Source organism: Aquarana catesbeiana, linkage group LG03 (assembly GCF_042186555.1).
Source record: "Aquarana catesbeiana isolate 2022-GZ linkage group LG03, ASM4218655v1, whole genome shotgun sequence".
Classification (NCBI taxonomy): domain Eukaryota; kingdom Metazoa; phylum Chordata; class Amphibia; order Anura; family Ranidae; genus Aquarana; species Aquarana catesbeiana.
The window spans coordinates 689,834,301-689,852,891 of record NC_133326.1 but is presented as its reverse complement, the minus strand read 5'-3'; the positions used below and the strand labels follow the sequence as shown (position 1 = coordinate 689,852,891).

The window sequence follows — 18,591 nt, the reverse complement described above, 5'->3', positions numbered from 1 at the left end:
AGAGCACCCAGGCTGCACAACCCAAATGTATACAGAGAAGACAAGACAAGGATTCCCCAAGGGGGTTTTTTAGGCAGCAATACATTGAATGTTATTATAATAATAAAGTAAGTCAAGTTCATAACGTATATAAAATGTGTAACAAGTTTATTTAAAAGTACAAAATACAGACTCTGGTTGACATGTACCAAAAATCGACATATAACATCATCCATGGTTAAAAAACGTGTCATCAATAATGTCCATATGAATATCCCAATGCATTTCGACCCATTGGACTTCTTCAGGGGGGTTTTATATTCTAGGAAAATATGTCACAGTTAGAGTTTAAACTTATAACCTTAGTCAATATGTAAAACATTTACACAGCATTTAGCATTGATAAATAACTGTATTACATTGTATCTATGGAGGTATATTTACCATTGAGTGGATGATATGGTGAAGATGCACCAACCAAACCAGATTGTTTAAAAGCATGAAGGCCTAGAGATCCCAGAGACCGCACATATCCCTCCGTGCCTCACAGGCACATCCGCAATCCATTGGACTTGCAAGGGGTCGCACATTTGGACAGGGGAAATGACGGGGGCAGAGCACCTGCCATTGTATATAGAAAAGACTTGGTTAGGAACCTTAGTAGTATTGTTCTCAAAATATCTAGTGCCGTAGGGCAATAGCTAATTAGCCCTCAATGGAGTGATTGCTTGTATATATGTATATTACTGTTAATCAAACCTATTACTTGGAAGTATGTATTTAATTGATAGTATAATAATTAAAGGATACAAATAATAGAAGATGTGCATGAATGACGCATGATGGGTGATAGAAGGATGTTGAGAATAATAAATCCAATTAGAGCATGGATGGAGAAAGTGAATGTGCTGGTAGTGCCATGGTGATGATGATGGATGTGAAGTGATCGTGTGGGAATGCACTGTGAGAAATAGTGTAAAAAGAAAAAAACTAACTAAATCAAACCAAACTGTGATAAAAACTAAAAATGTGTATGGGTGCCAGTGAACAGATCAAGCCAATTGTTAGGAGTGTATGGGGTGAATGTAGAGGTTGGAATGGTGAACATGTGTATGGATAGTGATGGCTAGAGGTGAAAAGACAATTATACTAAGTGAGTGTATCCAAAGAATAGTTAGTTAGTGATGGTATTATTGATGATGTTAGAATCGATATCAGCTATAGTGGGTAAACTAAACATAGCACTTACCTAGTGCTGGATGCTTCTCAGTATAGTGGCAGCTTTACAAGGATATAACTACAGAGCATCCAAGAACTGCCAATTAAATTCTGATGGACCAAGGCAGGGCAGACCTATGCAAGCTGAGATCAAACAATTGCTTACGTCTGTCTATCACTGACAGACAGATGGGCTGGTCAAAAGATTCAATAAAACCTTCAAATCCATTCTCAAGATGGAGGTTGGCTCAAGTGTGCATCAGGAGTGTCCCTTGAGGTCTCTGCTATACGTATGGGCATAACTTGGGCGAGTTGCAATGATACTGTTAACTTCTTGTTTTCTTTGCTGACTCTGTTACCTGATGACACTTTACTTCAGACACGTTTTGAGGACACTACTCCAAGGTGTGTGATATTTTCAGGCCAGTATCCCTGAACCTATACAGAAATCCACCAATCTAGCAGTTTAGACACCTTTTCCCCAGTGACAGATCCCATGGTTGCTATGGGATACTGGAAATGCTCTATCTTTCTTCAACCTCCGTGCTTGCCCTCTTCTCCCAGATCCCCTCTACATACTTTCTTCTGTGACACCAGGCTAGCTCCCTAGGTGCTCTGTGCTGCAGAGTGGGGAACTGGCTGCTAATGGGGATGCCAAGCACTTAACCCCCTCCATTACAAGAGTAATTGTCACCTTTGCCAGTCACCCATCTCCTGGCTGATTGGTTGTCTAAAGCAATGGCACTATACAGTACTCTGTGTGTTAGGGCTAATTTACAGTTGCTTAAGATGCTAACACACCTTTAGCGTTAATGCACGTTAAAAGGGGGAAGTTGATAAGCATTTAGTGAGCAATAAAAATGCTCCCCCAAATGCACTATGCACATTTGCGGTGCGGTTGACAATCACTTTTGGCTTGTTAAAACCTCACCACAAATGCCTACAATAGCTGGTTGCTAAGGAGCGGGCCAGGAAGCCGGATGCAGCATCCATAACAACCGATGAGTCATCAGCTGACAGCTGAATGTAAAAAACAAGCATTGCCGGCAATAAAAAATCTACGAAAAAACGAGCATGCAGCCCGGCAGGTCAGGAAAGGGAGGTGACCTGCCCCAAAGCACCCCTCCCTTGTTAAGGGTATGTGGCCTTGTATGGTTCAGAAAGAGGGTGGGACGCTCGCTCTTAATCTAACCAATGAAACCCCCGGCCTTTTTAATATTACTAATATACCAGATTACATATGTTGGAAGGAAGGGTGTGACGTTCAGACCGAGGGAGTAATCCCCCAGTCTATTCTGCTACTACTCAATGCACTTGACCGTCAGAGTGATTCCCCCTGTGCTACTCTGACTGGCCCCTACTACTTATGCGGTACTTCAGCTTCTAAAGGGATTCCCCTAATGCCAGAGGTTAATGCCTCCTGGTGAAACTCGTCCCAGCATCTTATATCGCATATGAGCGTGAGAGAAGGTAAGAACGTCAGGAAGAGTTAGAAGGGAATTGTTCACCAACTCCGACCGGGCCTGGGCATGGTTTCCTACTTGGACAGGGTGGGGGATTGAACTTATGAAACGATTGAACAACTTCTCATCCATTGTGGATGGGACGTTCAATGAAACCATTGGAGCTGTAAGGGAAATCTCACAGGAACAACGACAGATCAAGACCCTTCTATTACAGGAGAAGATGGCCCTTGATTATCTGTTGGCATCCAAGGGGGGTTTCTGTGAATTCATAGGAAAAGATTGTTGTACCTGGATCGAGGATACTAGTGACAAAGTTCAGGCCCATATAGATAAGGTTAGATCCCTGCAAGGCAAAGCCAGAGCTATAGTTAGTAAAGTTTGGAATCCTTTTAAGGGTTTGGGCAACTTTGGCAATTTTTTTTATTTTCCATCGGATCATTGAAGGGACAACAAACTCACCGCTGTTCATGACCTCTTGGTCACTAATTCCTTTAATCTACTTGCTCTCACCGAAACCTGGCTCCACGAATCTGACACGCCTTCTCCTGCTTCCCTCTCCCAGGGTGGCCTTCACTGGACTCACTCCCCTAGGCCTAATGGACTCAAGGGAGGTGGAGTGGGATTCCTCCTATCCCTCCAATGCACCTTCCAGGTTATTCACTCCCCTCCCTCTCTTTCCCTCTCATCATTTGAAGCCTACTGTATACGTCTATTCTCTCCTACTTCCCTAACAATTGCTGTAATCTAGTGACCCCCTGGACCACTATCGACTTTCCTTGATGAGTTCTCTGCCTGGCTACCCTACTTTCTCTCTTCGGAAATTCCTACTATCCTCAGTGATTTCAACATCCCTGCTAAAACAAACACTCCTGCTACTTCTAAACTTCTTAGTCTAACCTCGTCATTTGACCTGAAGCAATGGGTACAGGCTTCTACTCACTCTGATGGCAACACCCTTGACCTTGTAATCTCCTACCTATGCACTCCATGCAACTTCTCAAACAATCCTTTTCCTCTCTCCGACCATCACCTTATTAGTTTCTCTCTCCTCCTGTCTTCTACCACCTTTCCCTCCAATCGCGTAACCATCACCCATAGAAACTTTTGCAACTTCAACTCCTCTCTCCTCTATTCTGCTACTGACTACCTCTATGACAAAATCTCTCCCCTGTCCTGCCCCAACCAAGCCACGTCCATCTACAATAAATCCCTGGCCTCCACCCTGGACAAGCTCGCTCCCCTCACTACACGCAGAATCAGACCCCGACCCCTACAACCCTGGCAAACAGATGACACTTAAATTTGCAAAAAACGTAGTTGCGCTCTTGAGCGTCTGTGGCACAAGACTAAGTCTCTCAAAGACTTCAACCAATACAAATCTGCCCTCCAAAAATACTATTCTTTCCTCCACACTGCCAAGCAAACCTATTTTACAACTCTTATTAACACCTTCTCATCCAGTCCCCGTAAACTCTTCTCCACCTTCAACTCTCTACTTCGTCCTCCACCCACTGACTCACTCACTGCCTAGGAGATCGCTATTCACTTCAAAAACAAGATTGATACAATCCGTGATGAAATCTCCACTCTACAGGTATCTCCCCCAGCTAAGACCCCATGCCAACAGGTACAACCGACACTCCCCTTTTTCAAATCTGCTAATACAGACAAAGTTGCTAAACTCCTTTCTATCACCCATCTAACCACCTGTCCCCTGGACCCTATTCCCTTTAAAATGCTCCGGTTGCCCTCTGACTCCATCCTACACTCTCTAACCCACATCTTCAATCTTTCCCTCACCTCTGGCACCTTCCCCAATGCTCTAAAACATGCACTGGTCACCCCCATACTTAAAAAGCCGTCCTTGGACCCTACCAATCTTAACAACCTACGCCCTATCTCCTTGCTCCCCTTTTTCTCTAAACTCCTTGAACGCCCGGTTTACAACCAACTGAGTGACCACCTTATTAAGAACAACCTTCTTGATCCCCTTCAATCTGGATTTCGCCCTCAACACTCCACAGAAACTGCTCTTCTAAAACTCACAAACGACCTACTAACTGCAAAAACCAACGGACACTATTCTGTACTCCTACTACTGGACCTTTCAGCTGCCTTTGACACGGTTGACCACCCCCTCCTCCTCAAAAAACTTTACTCCCTCGGTCTTCGTGACTGTGCTCTTCAGTGGCTCTCATCCTACCAATCCCAACGCACCTTCAGTGTCACTTACAATTCTACTTCCTCCACTCCTCTTCCCTTTTCCGTCAGGGTCCCCCAAGGTTCTGTTCTTGGACCTCTTTTATTTTCAATCTACACCTCTTCCCTGGGTCAGCTGATAGGTCATTTCCCTGTGTCATTTCTACGCTGACGACACACAAATCTATCTCTCCACCCCTCAACTCACCCCATTAGTCTCCTTATGCATCACTAACTTACTAACCGATATATCTGTATGGATGTCACACCACTTCCTCAAACTCAACTTGTCCAAAACCGAGCTTATAATATTTCCTCCCCCACGTGCCTCTTCCCCTGACTTGTCTGTCAAGAGCAATGGCACAACCATCCACCCGTCCCCACATGTCAGGGTGCTAGGTGTTATCCTGGATTCTGAACTCTCCTTTCGGCCCCACATCCAATCACTTTCCAAAGCTTGCTGCCTCAACCTCCGCAACATCTCTAAACTACGTCCCTTTCTAACCAATGAAACCACAAAGCTCCTGATTCACACTCTGGTTATCTCTCGCCTCGACTACTGCAACTCCCTTCTCACTGGCTTACCTTTAAATAGACTATCCCCCCTTTAGTCCATCATGAATGCTGCTGCCAGACTCATCCACCTTACAAACCGCTCAGTGACTGCTACCCCTCTATGCCAATCCCTCCATTGGCTGCCACTCGCCCAACGAATTAAATTCAAAATACTAACAATAAGTTAAAAAGCCATCTACAACTGTGCGCCCCCTGTTACATCACTAGCCTAGTCTCAAAATACCAACCTAATCGCCGTCTCCGTTCCTCCCAAGACCTCCTGCTCTCTAGCTCCCTCATCACCTCCTCCCATATCTGCCTCCAGGACTTCTCCTGAGCCTCGCCCATACTCTGGAAGTCCCTACCCCAATCTGTCAGACTGTCTCCAAACTTATCCACATTTAGGCGATCCCTGAAAACTTTCCTCTTCAGAGAAACCTATCCTGCCTCCATCTAACAACTGCACTGTTTTCTCCATTAGCTCATCCCTCACAGCTGTTACCCTCTTGTATAACTTGACCCTCCCTCCTAGATTGTAAGCTCTAACGAGCAGGGCCCTCTAATTCCTCCTGTATTGAATTGTATTGTAATTGTACTGTCTGCCCTCATGTTGTAAAGTGCTGCGTAAACTGTCGGCGCTATATAAATCCTGTATAATAATAATAATAATAATCCCTGTAAGGCAAAGCCAGAGCTATAGTTAGTGAAGGTTGGAATCCTTTTAAGGGTTTGGGCAACTTTGGCAATTTTTTATTTTCCATCGGATCATGGTTGAAGGAAGTAGGGATATATATACTCATGTTGTTTTGTTTCTATTCCTTCTATATGTCATGATGAGGTGCTCCTGTTGCCTGATTGGACGAGTGAACAGAGCCCGAGCAGATGACCACATCTTCCTCTCTGAGATGAGACGCCCTGAAGCCCAGCCCGCGTATCAGACACAGAGGATCCCAAACTGACCGGCGATCACTACAGCTTACCATGTCATGTCCTCTCTATAAGTCGTCCCTCCTGAAGAACAGAGTCTACAAGTCAAGATGGACCGTAAAGATAAACTCATTTCCAGGTGTAAGAAGAAGATCAAGATTCATCGAGGGATACCGAGGAGCATATGACAAAGAGGACTGACTGTTGTGGAAATTTTTATTATATGGACTCCTGTGGACTTTTTATTCTAGGATGTGTGTTTTATATATTGTCATATGTCTCCCTGTGTCTGATTTAACTGAGGAGCGCTCTAGCAGAGTGCACTTGGGTTGAATCGGGACCAGCGGTAAAACCATAAGTATGAAAACCTTCTCATGGGCTTGGAGATGTGTTCTCTATGTGTGTGTGGGCGTTTGCCAGTTTGTAAGTATCAAGCGCAATGTGCTGGGCTTCTTGCCTTCAATTGTCTATGCACATTAGAGAAGCAAATATCTCTGTTGTGGCTACGCTATCCCTTTTGGATACATATTTGCTTTTATAAGAGGACATTGATATCTGCCTTGTTGGTATACTCGTACCGTATATTGACAACAGCAGTAGCAATGTCCCCGCAGAACTTCTCAAGCCTGTAAGAACAAGTAGAATGATCTTGCTAGATACTGGTTACTCTGAGCAGTATTGAATAGGCTTCATGCTGGCCAAGATGGTGGATGTGAATGCATATGGCTGGGCGGGGGGCAGTGTACATGCCTTAAGTGGGTGAGACATGTGCATCTCCCCTTTACTGTTGTCATTTCCTGTGTTGTAATTTTCTATGCTGTCATTTCCTGTGATGTCATTTTGCATGGTGGAAGTGATTGGCTGTTGGGGCCATGACTTCCTGTTTGTAATTCCTTTTGTTGCCGATAAATAAAAATGGAGTTCCTGTGCTCGTGAGGACAGACATGTCAAGACTCCAGTTTGAAGCAGCATCTTTTCTGATTCTATCTGGTGCTACTGAAGTACTTCAACTTCTTTGTACCAAAGAGCCTGATACAAACGTGCTTAAGCACGAAGGAATTGTTTTGTGTTTTGCGTGCATTTTGACGTTGGAAGTGCACATTTTGGCGCTGTGTGAATTTGCGTACAAAGCCCAAGGAAATTTCCATTATACCCCCTCCAAAGGGGGTGATCTCTCCAAAAGAGTAAGACGCTACATTTTGGCCGAAATTCCCCATGAACAGTGCCAGTGGCTTGGAGGCAGCCCCTTTTATGTTGGTTGACCTTTTAAGGGACAGTAACCTGGCTGAAAATGGTGGAGAAAATGTTAATCTTTAAAGCCTGTTTACCCCTAGCTCTTAGGCCAACCTAAGGACCAAGGACCTCGCAGTCCAAGGACCTCGACTATGGAATGCTCTTCCAACGAACATCCACATGGAAGCAAACCACCAGGCCTTCAGGGAAAAACGAAAGACCTTCCTTTTCTGAGAAGCTGACAACAGAGAATGCATCCAGCGCCTTGAGGCAATTCAGTTCGCATTTGCAGCGCTTTACAAATCATTCATTCATTCATTCATTCAAGGACACAGGAATCAGCAAAACATTGTAACATTTGGCACCTGGCTGGCACAGCTGATAGAAGGAAATTAGCTCAGCCAGACATACACATAAGTTCACAACTGATCCCTTCATCAGGAGGTTAGAGAGCTGGATGTTTTGTGGAGTTCCTTTGGGCACTGTCGATGAGCCTATGGTAGTGGCCTATGCTGACAATGTGTCTGTTTTAATCTCTGGGATGGAGGGGGCTAAGGAGGTGGTCTTGGTGATGAAACAGTATGCTGAGGCATCTGGCTCAAAAATCAATCAGGATAACAGTGAGAGTAATCTGATTAAAGCTTACCTAATCCTGTATTTTTGTATGTCAGCTTTGTCTGTGTTTTGCCAGTATCACTCTATGCATGGATCAGTTGTTCCTTTCAACTGTTATGGGGAAACAGACTAGACCTCACAAATGCCTCGTACACACAAGCGGACTTTTCGACTGGACTGGTCCGACGGTCTATCCGACAGACTTTCGGCGGACTTCCGACGGACTTTCCCGACGAACAGACTTGCCTACACACGATTACACCAAAATCCGACGGGTTCGTACGTGATGACGTACGACCAGACTAAGATAAGGAAGTTGCTAGCCAGTAGCCAATAGCTGCCGTAGCGTCGGTTTTCGTCCGGCGGACTAGCATACAGAGGATCGGACTTTTCGACCAGACTCGAGTCCGTCGGAAAGATTTGAAACATGTTCCAAATCTAAAGTCCGTCAGATTTTCGACAGAAAAAGTCCGCTGCAGGTCTGATTAAGCCCACACACGGTCGAATTGTCCACCGGACTCGATCCGTCGGACCAGTCCGGTCGGAAAGTCCGCTCGTTTGTACGCGGCATAAGACTCAAGAGTAACACCTGAACATCTGAAGATGATCCAAGGGAGGGGCAAAATGCATTGGGTGGGGTTATCAGTGATGTCACATCCTGAGCTCACACCGTGGTGGAACTTCCGGGTTCAGCGATTCTTAGCTTTCTTGCATATATCTACAAAGTGAGTATTATTTTATGTGTGTTTGAAAAATAAAGTGGAGTTACACTAGGGAAGGCCTTCTCTGCTTTATCCTCTCTGCATTGTGAGAGTACCATTCCATGAAGATTAATATTGAACATAATATGCTGCATTTGGAGGAGAGGGGAGTGATGAAAAGGAGAGAGGATCTTAAAGTGAGACCACATATCTACATAACCTGCAAACAAGCGCTTATGACTCTTAAAGCTACGGCATAGAGTCCACAAGTTCTGGTGACCGTGGTACCAATTGAAGAGAGTTTGGTGCATGCAGTGTATTGGAGTGGTTTGCACAGGAGCACAGCACTTTGAAGATTACACAAGATTTTTATTTGAGCACCTGCACTTTATAAAGAGATTATGCAAATAAGGACACTGGGCACATTCTTAGTATATGAGCTATTTCTTGTGATTATGCATATTAAATCTTTATTGTGAATATGTGAAGTGAATTTATGTATACTTCACTCAGAAATTTGATGTATAGGACAGGGCTGTGAGTTTTCATATAGTTAGTAGTCAAGGTTGTAATACCTGTGTGGCAGCAGCAGTCCTTTGCACAGCATTTATTTATTTATTCACTTATTTTGTTATATCCTAGAGAGGGTAGTTATTGATTTTGTTATACTCAAAATTAGATTTAGGTATGTGGACATAAAGTTATGGCTGAGCAGTATATATAATACTGTATAATAATAAGATGTGAAAAAATAAGACCAGGCCTTTTTCTGACACTTGTTTAAATTAGTATTTTTTGCTAGAAAATTACTTAGGACAACCAAACATTATATATATATTTTTAGCAAAGACCCTAGAGAATAAAATGGCAGCCGTTGCAATATATTATGTCACACTGTATTTGCGCAGCGGTCTTTCAAACACAATTTTTTTGGAAAAAATACACTTTCATGAATTAAAAAAAAAACAAAAAAAAAACCCAGTAGCGTTGGCCACATTTTTTGGATAATGTGAAAAATGACGCTACGCCAAGTAAAAAGATACCTAACATGTCATGCTTCCAAATTGCACGCGCTCGTGGAATGGCGACAAACTACGGTATTTAAAAATCTACATAGGGGAAGCTTTAAAATTTTTACAGGTTACCTGTTTAGCGTTACAGAGGAGGTCTAGTGCTAGAATTATTGCTCTTACTCTAGCGATTGCGGCGATAGCTCACATGTGTGGTTTGAACACCGTTTACATTTGTGGTCGTGACTTACATATATACGAACATTTATTTATTTATTTATTTATTTATTTATTATTTATTTTACTTTAAAAAAGAAAAAAATGTTTGATCACTTTTATTCCTATTAGAAAGAATGTAAACATCCCTTGTAATAGAAATAAGCCTGACATGTCCTCTTTATTGTGAGATTTGGGGTCAAAATGATCTCAAATTTACACTTAAAAGCAAAAAAAAAAAAATTTAATTTTACATTTACTAAAAAAAATAAAAAATTGCCCATCTCACCCTCACTCGACTTCCTGCTCATTGCTCCAGGGGATTGGATCTTTTCCCTTTTACCGATGGCTCCGGTAAGCGACGCTGGGCCACTTTTATTAGACGTCGAATCACCTGCTGTGAGCTAGCTGCTGCCATAACAATGGTATATAACGCCAAAGTAATGACATATATATATATATATACAGTGGGTGGTTCGGAAGAGGTTAAGAACATTAAGAAATAAAAGTGTTAATAGTTTATTTTTAACAATTAATAAAATGGAAAGTAAAAGAACAGAAGAGAAATCCAAATCATAGCAATATTTGGTGTGACCTCCCTTTGCCTTTAAACCAGCATCATATCTTCTAGGTACACTTGCACACAGTTTTTGAAGGAACTCAGCAGGTAGGTTGTTCCAAACATCTTGGAGAACTAAGCACATATCTTCTGTGGATGTAGGCTGCCTCAAATCCTTCTGTCTCTTTATGTAAGACAGAACTCCGTGATGTTGGGATCAGGGCTCTGTGGGGGCCTAACCATCAGTTCTAGGACTCTTTGGTCTTCTTTAGGCCCCTTTCACACAGGGTTTCCGATCAGGTCCGCCTATCAGTTTTTTAGGTGGACTTGATCGGAGTCTTCATTCACTCCTATGGAGTGGCTGATGTCAGCAGTGACATGTCCGCTGACATCCGCCACTATCCGCTCCAATCCTGTCCATGAAATATAGATGAATGGAGACCCTATTTTCCATCCGTCTGATAGGATGGGATGAAAACAGACAGGCGGTCTGTTTTCATCCAATCTTTCCATAGGGGAGATCGGGACTCTGATATGTCCATCTCAGCACATTGAGCACAGACAGACCTGTCATCTACCTGGTCAGCGAGGATCAGCGGAGTCCGGCGGGCAGATCGCCCATGTGAAAGGGGCCTTACACTGAAGATAGTACTTAATGACATTGGCTGCACGTTTGGGGTTGTTGTCTTGCTGCAGAATAAATTAAGGGACAATCGCACGCTTCCCTGATGGTATGGCATGATGGATAAGTATCTGCCTGTATTTCTCAGCATTGAGGAGACCATTGATCCTTACTAAATCTCCAACTCCATTTGCAGAAATGCAGCCCCAAACTTGCAAGGAACCTCCACCATCTGTTGCGTCACTGTTGCTTGCATGGCGACCGAGCTCTAAGAGGGACGCTTAAGCTAGGAACTCTGCTCGGCCGCCAGAGAGAATCCACAACCATCCGATCCCACTGGCTCTATTCTTGACACACACGTCATCACAAACCTGCTGAACCCTCCAGGCATGAGGAGGCGCAGGAAGAACCCGCCGTAGCCTCAGAAAATGTCACATTTCTTCACTGCAGCTTTGCGTGGGCTACAACAAAATGGTGGCGGCGCCCGAGCACAGCAGCCAGTCCACAAGGCCAGGGCGTCTCACAGCGGCTATGAGGGGCCTCAAAAATCACACACCAAGGTTGCACGGCAAAGCGGATCATCATCTGGGACTTTTAGTCCCTCTACCAGAAGCCCAATGAAGCAAAAGCAACGCATCAACTCCCCAGCCAGGCCGGAAACAGACCCAGACATGGAGGTAAGCGGGCCTAACAGCACAAGCAATGCTGCACAGTCCCATTGCTGCATTTCCCACCTCAGATAAACCAATATCAGACACTATGCTAAAAGAAATGCTACTCTAAGAGCCTCCCTGCAATCTGACATAATGGCAGGGATTAACAAATGCCAAATAAAGGTCCAAACCATAGGAAATAGGGTGGATCATGTTGAACAAAATATGGAAGAATACACCTCTTCCTTTAACACATTAGTCAATGCTCATACTGCTCAAGGCGAGGAACTGACTTGGTTGAAAGACAAAGTGGCAGACCTGGAAGACAGATCCAGAAGGAACAACATCAAGATAGGAGGTGTTCCAGAAGTCATACCAGCTACCCAGATACTACAGTACACACAGATCCTGTTCTCCACACTGGTACCGATCCTGACAGAACAAGATCTCATAGTGGACAGAATCCACAGGATCCCCAAATCGTCCTTACTCCCTGCAGAAACCTCAAGAGATGTGCTGTTAAGGGTACACTTCTACCATGTCAAGGAACAGATTCTGATTGCATCTTGCAGTCCTGAAAACATCCATCCCCAATACGCAACCTTAGAACTCCTTCCAAACCTGTTCAGACACACCTTACAGCGACGCTGCAACCTGGCGACAGTCACTAAAGCTCTACGGAACCACAAGGTCTCCCATAAATGGAAAAACCCAGCAAAGCTATCTATCACCCACAATGGGACCACAACCTTAATTTCAAAACTGGAGGAAGGAATTGATGCCTTTATGTCAATGGGGCACCCTCCCTGATCAAGCTCTGCACACATCTATCTTGCAGCCACAGCCACTTCAAAATGAATGACAGATGGTATCACGCAAGCGTTCAAATAAAAAATATGGCGATGAAAACTCGTGAACAAGATGCATATAATCCTCCATAACTCTCTCGGGATACAGGAGTTCACAGATTAACTCCCTGTTTTTCCCCTCAGAATATCTAAAGCAGTTACACCTGCACGCAGATCAGTTGTAAGATCCTTTTCTTATGGTTTTAAATATGTTCTTTACACTAACTTTATTTTTTCCTTATTATTGTTCTTTGAGCACCATCATTGAAACAAATGGAAATGTTCCAAAAAAAGGTACACAAGTGGATGTAAGGCTTCTTCTGACATCATTAGAAAGTGGCAATCCAACCAAGAATCTTTGGATGCAGTGAGTACTTACACTACACCAGTGCACACCAATTCCCAATCCACTATCAATGACCATTACGTGCTTATCTGTTAACGCCAGGGGCCTAAACCACCCTGCAAAAAGATTTTCCATGTGGAATGAGGCTAGTAAACACAGAGCTGACACCCTGTGCATACAAGAAACCCAGTTCCAGATGAATAAATCCCCGCTATGCTCACATAGAGACTACCCTCATGTAGTTTTGGCATGCAGACACAAAAAGGGAGGTATACTACTAGCACTCAAAAACTCACTGTCCTTCCAACCAAGGGAAACCGTTCTGGACGAAGGAGGCAGGTACATAATCATAACAGGTGACATCAACTCAAAGCCATACAAGCTGGTGACGGTTTATGCTCTAAACTCAAATCAGCTCTGATTTTTAAGGAAACTGCTAAAAAAAATCCACTCTGTGCAGTATGGCAATCACCTTATAGGTGGAGACTTTAATTTGATTGTTGATCCAAAGATGGATACTTCTACCCATAAACCAAACAATACGGCATACCTGCGCAATCTACTTCACAATGAGGAACTGTTCGATCCATGCCAATTAAAGGATTTATACCTTCTTTGCCCACAGGCATTGCTCATACTAATGCATTGGCATGTTTTTAACAGACAAGTGGACACTACAGAAAGTAGACTCCACACAGATTTATGACATCACTTGGTTTGACCACGCTGTGATCTCACTGTCTGGTAACGAACAAGGTGTCTCCCTTTCCTTACCTACCTGCGCTGCAATGTTAGGCTATTACAAGAACCCCAAAATTCCCCCATAATCTCTCAGCATCTCCAAATTTTCTTTCAAAACAAAGACACATCTTTAGAAGATCCCTATACCCTATGGAACGCCCACAAGGCATACATAAGAGGTACAGTGGCTTGCGAAAGTATTCGGCCCCCTTGAACTTTTCAACCTTTTGCCAAATTTCAGGCTTCAAACATAAAGATATAAAATTTTATTTTTTTGTGAAGAATCACCAACAAGTGGGACACAATTGTGAAGTGGAACGAAATCTATTGGATATTTTAAACTTTTTTAGCAATTAAAAAACTGAAAAGTGGTGCGTGCAAAATTATTCGGCCCCTTTACTTTCAGTGCAGCAAACTCACTCCAGAAGTTCAGTGAGGATCTCTGAATGATCCAATGTTGTCCTAAATGACTGATGGTGATAAATAGAATCCACCTGTGTGTCAAGTCTCTGTATAAATGCACCTGCTCTGTGATAGTCTCAGGGTTCTGTTGAAAGCGCAGAGAGCATCATGAAGACCAAGGAACACACCAGGCAGGTCCGTAATACTGTTGTGGAGAAGTTTAAAGCAGGATTTGGATACAAAAAGATTTCCCAAGCTTTACACATCCCAAGGAGCACTGTGCAAGCGATCATTTTGAAATGGAAGGAGTATCAGACCACTGCAAATCTACCAAGACCTGGCTGTCCCTCTAAACTTTCAGCTCAGACAAGGAGAAGACTGATCAGAGATGCAGCCAAGAGGCCCATGATCACTCTGGATGAACTGCAGAGAACTACAGCTGAGGTGGGAGAGTCTGTCCATAGGACAACAATCAGTCGTACACTGCACAAATCTGGCCTTTATGGAAGAGTGGCAAGAAGAAAGCCATTTCTCAAAGATATCCATAAAAAGTCTTGTGTAAAGTTTGCCACAAGCCACCTGGGAGACACACCAAACATGTGGAAGAAGGTGCTCTGGTCCGATGAAACCAAAATCGAACTTTTTGGCCACAATGCAAAACGATATGTTTGGCGTAAAAGCAACACAGCTCATCACACTCAACACACCATCCCCACTGTCAAACATGGTGGTGGCAGCATCATGGTTTGGGCCTGCTTTTCTTCAGCAGGGACAGGGAAGATGGTTAAAATTGAGGGGAAGATGGATGCAGCCAAATACAGGACCATTCTGGATGAAAACCTGTTGGAGTCTGCAAAAGACCTGAAACTGGGACGGAGATTTATCTTCCAACAAGACAATGATCCCAAACATACAGCAAAATCTACAAAAGAATGGTTCACAAATAAACGTATCCAGGTGTTAGAATGGCCAAGTCAAAGTCCAGACCTGAATCCAATCGAGAATCTGTGGAAAGAGCTGAAAACTGCTGTTCACAAACGCTCTCCATCCAACCTCACTGAGCTCGAGCTGTTTTGCAAGGAAGAATGGGCAAGAATTTCAGTCTCTTGATGTGCAAAACTGATAGAGACATACCCCAAGCGACTTGCAGCTGTAATCGCAGCAAAAGGTGGCTCTACAAAGTATTAACGCAAGGGGGCCGAATAATTTTGCACGCCCCACTTTTCATTTTTTTATTATTTAAAAAAGTTTCAAAAATCCAAAAGATTTCGTTCCACTTCACAATTGTGTCCCACTTGTTGGTGATTCTTCACAATAAAATAAAAATTTTATATCTTTATGTTTGAAGCCTGAAATATGGCAAAAGGTTGAAAAGTTCAAGGGGGCCGAATACTTTCGCAAGCCACTGTATACTCATACAAATAGGGACAATAGAAAACAAAATGATACAACCAACCCAAATGGTGCCGGGCCGACAGCCACATCAGCAGGTTAGAGAGCATCACATGTTCGTGGCCCCACCCAATGCGTTTCACGTCACAGTGCGTCCTTAGGGGAACAGGAGCATATTCATGCTATGTGCAGCCTATGTTCCTTTTGCTCTATGACGGCTGTCTGAGTTGGATCCAAAGTTGTGGCATTGGTATTGAGGAATATCATATGTTGAAACCCAGTGGACCATATTGATCCCATCTAGAGACACCGGGAGGGGACCATTATTTGTCATGTGTGTTTAATCTGTAATTGAGGATTACAACCATCTGGTAAGAGGCTTGAATACGGTGAAGGGCACGTGTGTATGGTGAAATTCCTTAACAATTCAGGTGGTTTGCCACCCAGTGGGATAATCACTATCTTGAGGAGAATTAGATACACTTTCATTCCACTATATGCTTTCATTGCTATTGTGACATGAACCATTTCCATAATGAACTTTATGGACTATTCAATTCACTGTTTGATTGTATATTGATATATTCATTTTTTTGCACAGAAACAAGAAGCGCACTATCATTTATATATATATATTTATTATTTCCTAACAAAATTCCTAAAGTCAGCTAAGGTTTTTTGTAGAGCTGCCTTGATCTCACGGTTTCTTAAGCTGTAAATGATTGGATTTATCAGTGGAGACACCATGACATACAACAAAGATCTATACTTATTCATGTAGCTTGAGCTTTCATCTGATGGTGTCATGTAGACAATGATTAATGCCCCATAGAAAGCCCCAACCAAGGTTACATGGGAACTACAAGTGGAAAAGGCTTTTCTACGCCCATGTACAGATGATATCTTTAAAATAGTGACAATGATGCAGATGTATGTAGATATAATAAAAGCAAATGGTAAACATATGGTGATGATTGAAATAATAAAATCTTGTAGCTTCAAAGCAGAAGTATCCGAGGTGGACAATTCAACCACTGGGAAAAAATCACAGAAAAAGTGGTCTATATAATTCAGTCCACAGTAATCAAACCTGTATATCAAAATCAATTCACTTGATACTAAAATGATAACACAGAAACATAACCCAATGATCACCTGGAGGCAAACATGAGAATTGATAAGTGAGGGATATCGTAATGGATTGCAGATAGCCAAATACCGATCGTAGGACATGATGGCGATCAGAAAACATTGCAAGTAGCTACATATACCAACAAAATAAAGCTGAGTAATGCAAATATCCAGTGATAATCTTCCTTCATCTTTGAGGATGATATCAAGTGCCATGGGCACCACACTGGTGGTCAGTAGGACATCAGATGTAGCCAAGTACTTGAGAAAGAAGTACATTGGAAATTTAAGCTGATCAACAGTTGTCACTAAAAAGATTATTAAAATATTTCCACTTAGGATCATCATGTATGTTAGAAGGAACACAATAAACAGCAGAATCCTGAATTTATAAAGACCTTGAAATCCAAGTAGTTTTATTTGTGTGACCTGGGTCTGGTTGGGGTCACACATTCTTTAGTTGGAAAAATATTGGAAGACACCAATGATCTTTTTTCCTAAAAAATAAAATATGATCACGCATGATGACAGAACATACAGTTTTAACTAAAATTAAAATGTAAACAAGTTTTTTTTTCCACAAATGCACTAATCAATTTCTGTGTCTACATTAACCAGAAGCGTTGTTCTTTCTGTGTTTTGAAGGTCTTGGTTGCTAGTCAAGTACTAAACAAACATGTAAAAAAAGAGAAGGAGAGTAGGAAAGAGACTCATAGGGGTTGATTTAGTTAGTAAAACCGGAGGGTGCTAAATCTGGTGCAGCTGTGCACAGTAGCCAATCAGCTTCTAACTTCAGCTTGTTCAGTTAAGCTTTGACAAAAAAAAAAACTGGAAGCTGATTGGTTTCTATGCAGAGCTGCACCAGATTTTGCACGCTCCAGCTAATCCAACCCCTTAATGTAATGATTGGTTCCAAAATATTGATATTCTTGGATGTGTATATGGAGAAGCGTACAAAAGTTAATTTCACTTGAAGGAATTTTTGAAAGATTTAAAGGGCAAGAGACCTTTCAGGGGAAAAAAAGTCTCCCCCTTTCTTCAGGGCTTGAGCAGTCAATTATAATAAAATCCCAAAAGAATGCACTTAAGTGGCCTTTGTTAAAGCCTGATAAACACTAATGTCTCTTGATGCCAGCAAAATATGGATATTGATATGGAGTGATAAAAAAGACTTGTGCTTAATTACTTAAAGTGGTTGTAAACCCTTACATATACCCAGTAAAGTGACTGGCCTCAGGTGATGCGCAGAGATGAGTAATGCAAATATCCAGTGATTTAGGTTCTAGCAGTTCTTTAAAGTGGTTGTAAACCTCAGACATAAAATATGAACAAAGCATATCCCTCTATAGTGTGTACTTGTCTCAATTAAGAGCACTAAGAGTAATTTCTATCTGCTGCTTCATTCTCTGCTATCAAGACGAATCACTTTGTGCTGATAGCAGAGGAATGAAGCAGCAGATAGAAAATACCTATTTATCTGCAGGCTTGTCTTCTCTACATCCATTCAAGGTCCATAATTTATAAAGCTTGTCTGAGCCAACAGAAAGCAGGGGGAGGAGAGCAGGAATTACACACTGTAGAGCTCAGTGAGGAGAGCTCTGAGAGCTGATTGGAAGGAAGGGACACACCTCCCTCCACACAGCACACAGGAATAGAGCTGGGGGTGTCAGTCAGTTGGAGATCCCTCTCCTGTCACCATTTTTCTCTTGGTGTCAGGAAAACTTGTCAGAAGTGATTCATGCTGATAGCAGAGGAATGAAGCAACAGATAGAAATGAC

General features: G+C 42.7%; 1 protein-coding gene across 1 annotated transcript; it reads right to left on the bottom strand.

The window, feature by feature from the left end:
* Positions 1 to 16,321: 16,321 nt before the first annotated feature.
* Positions 16,322 to 17,266, bottom strand: LOC141134766 (olfactory receptor 5P81-like). The gene has a single exon (XM_073624204.1). It carries the CDS (start codon positions 17,264 to 17,266, stop codon positions 16,322 to 16,324), a length of 945 nt encoding a protein of 314 aa, XP_073480305.1.
* Positions 17,267 to 18,591: the final 1,325 nt, after the last annotated feature.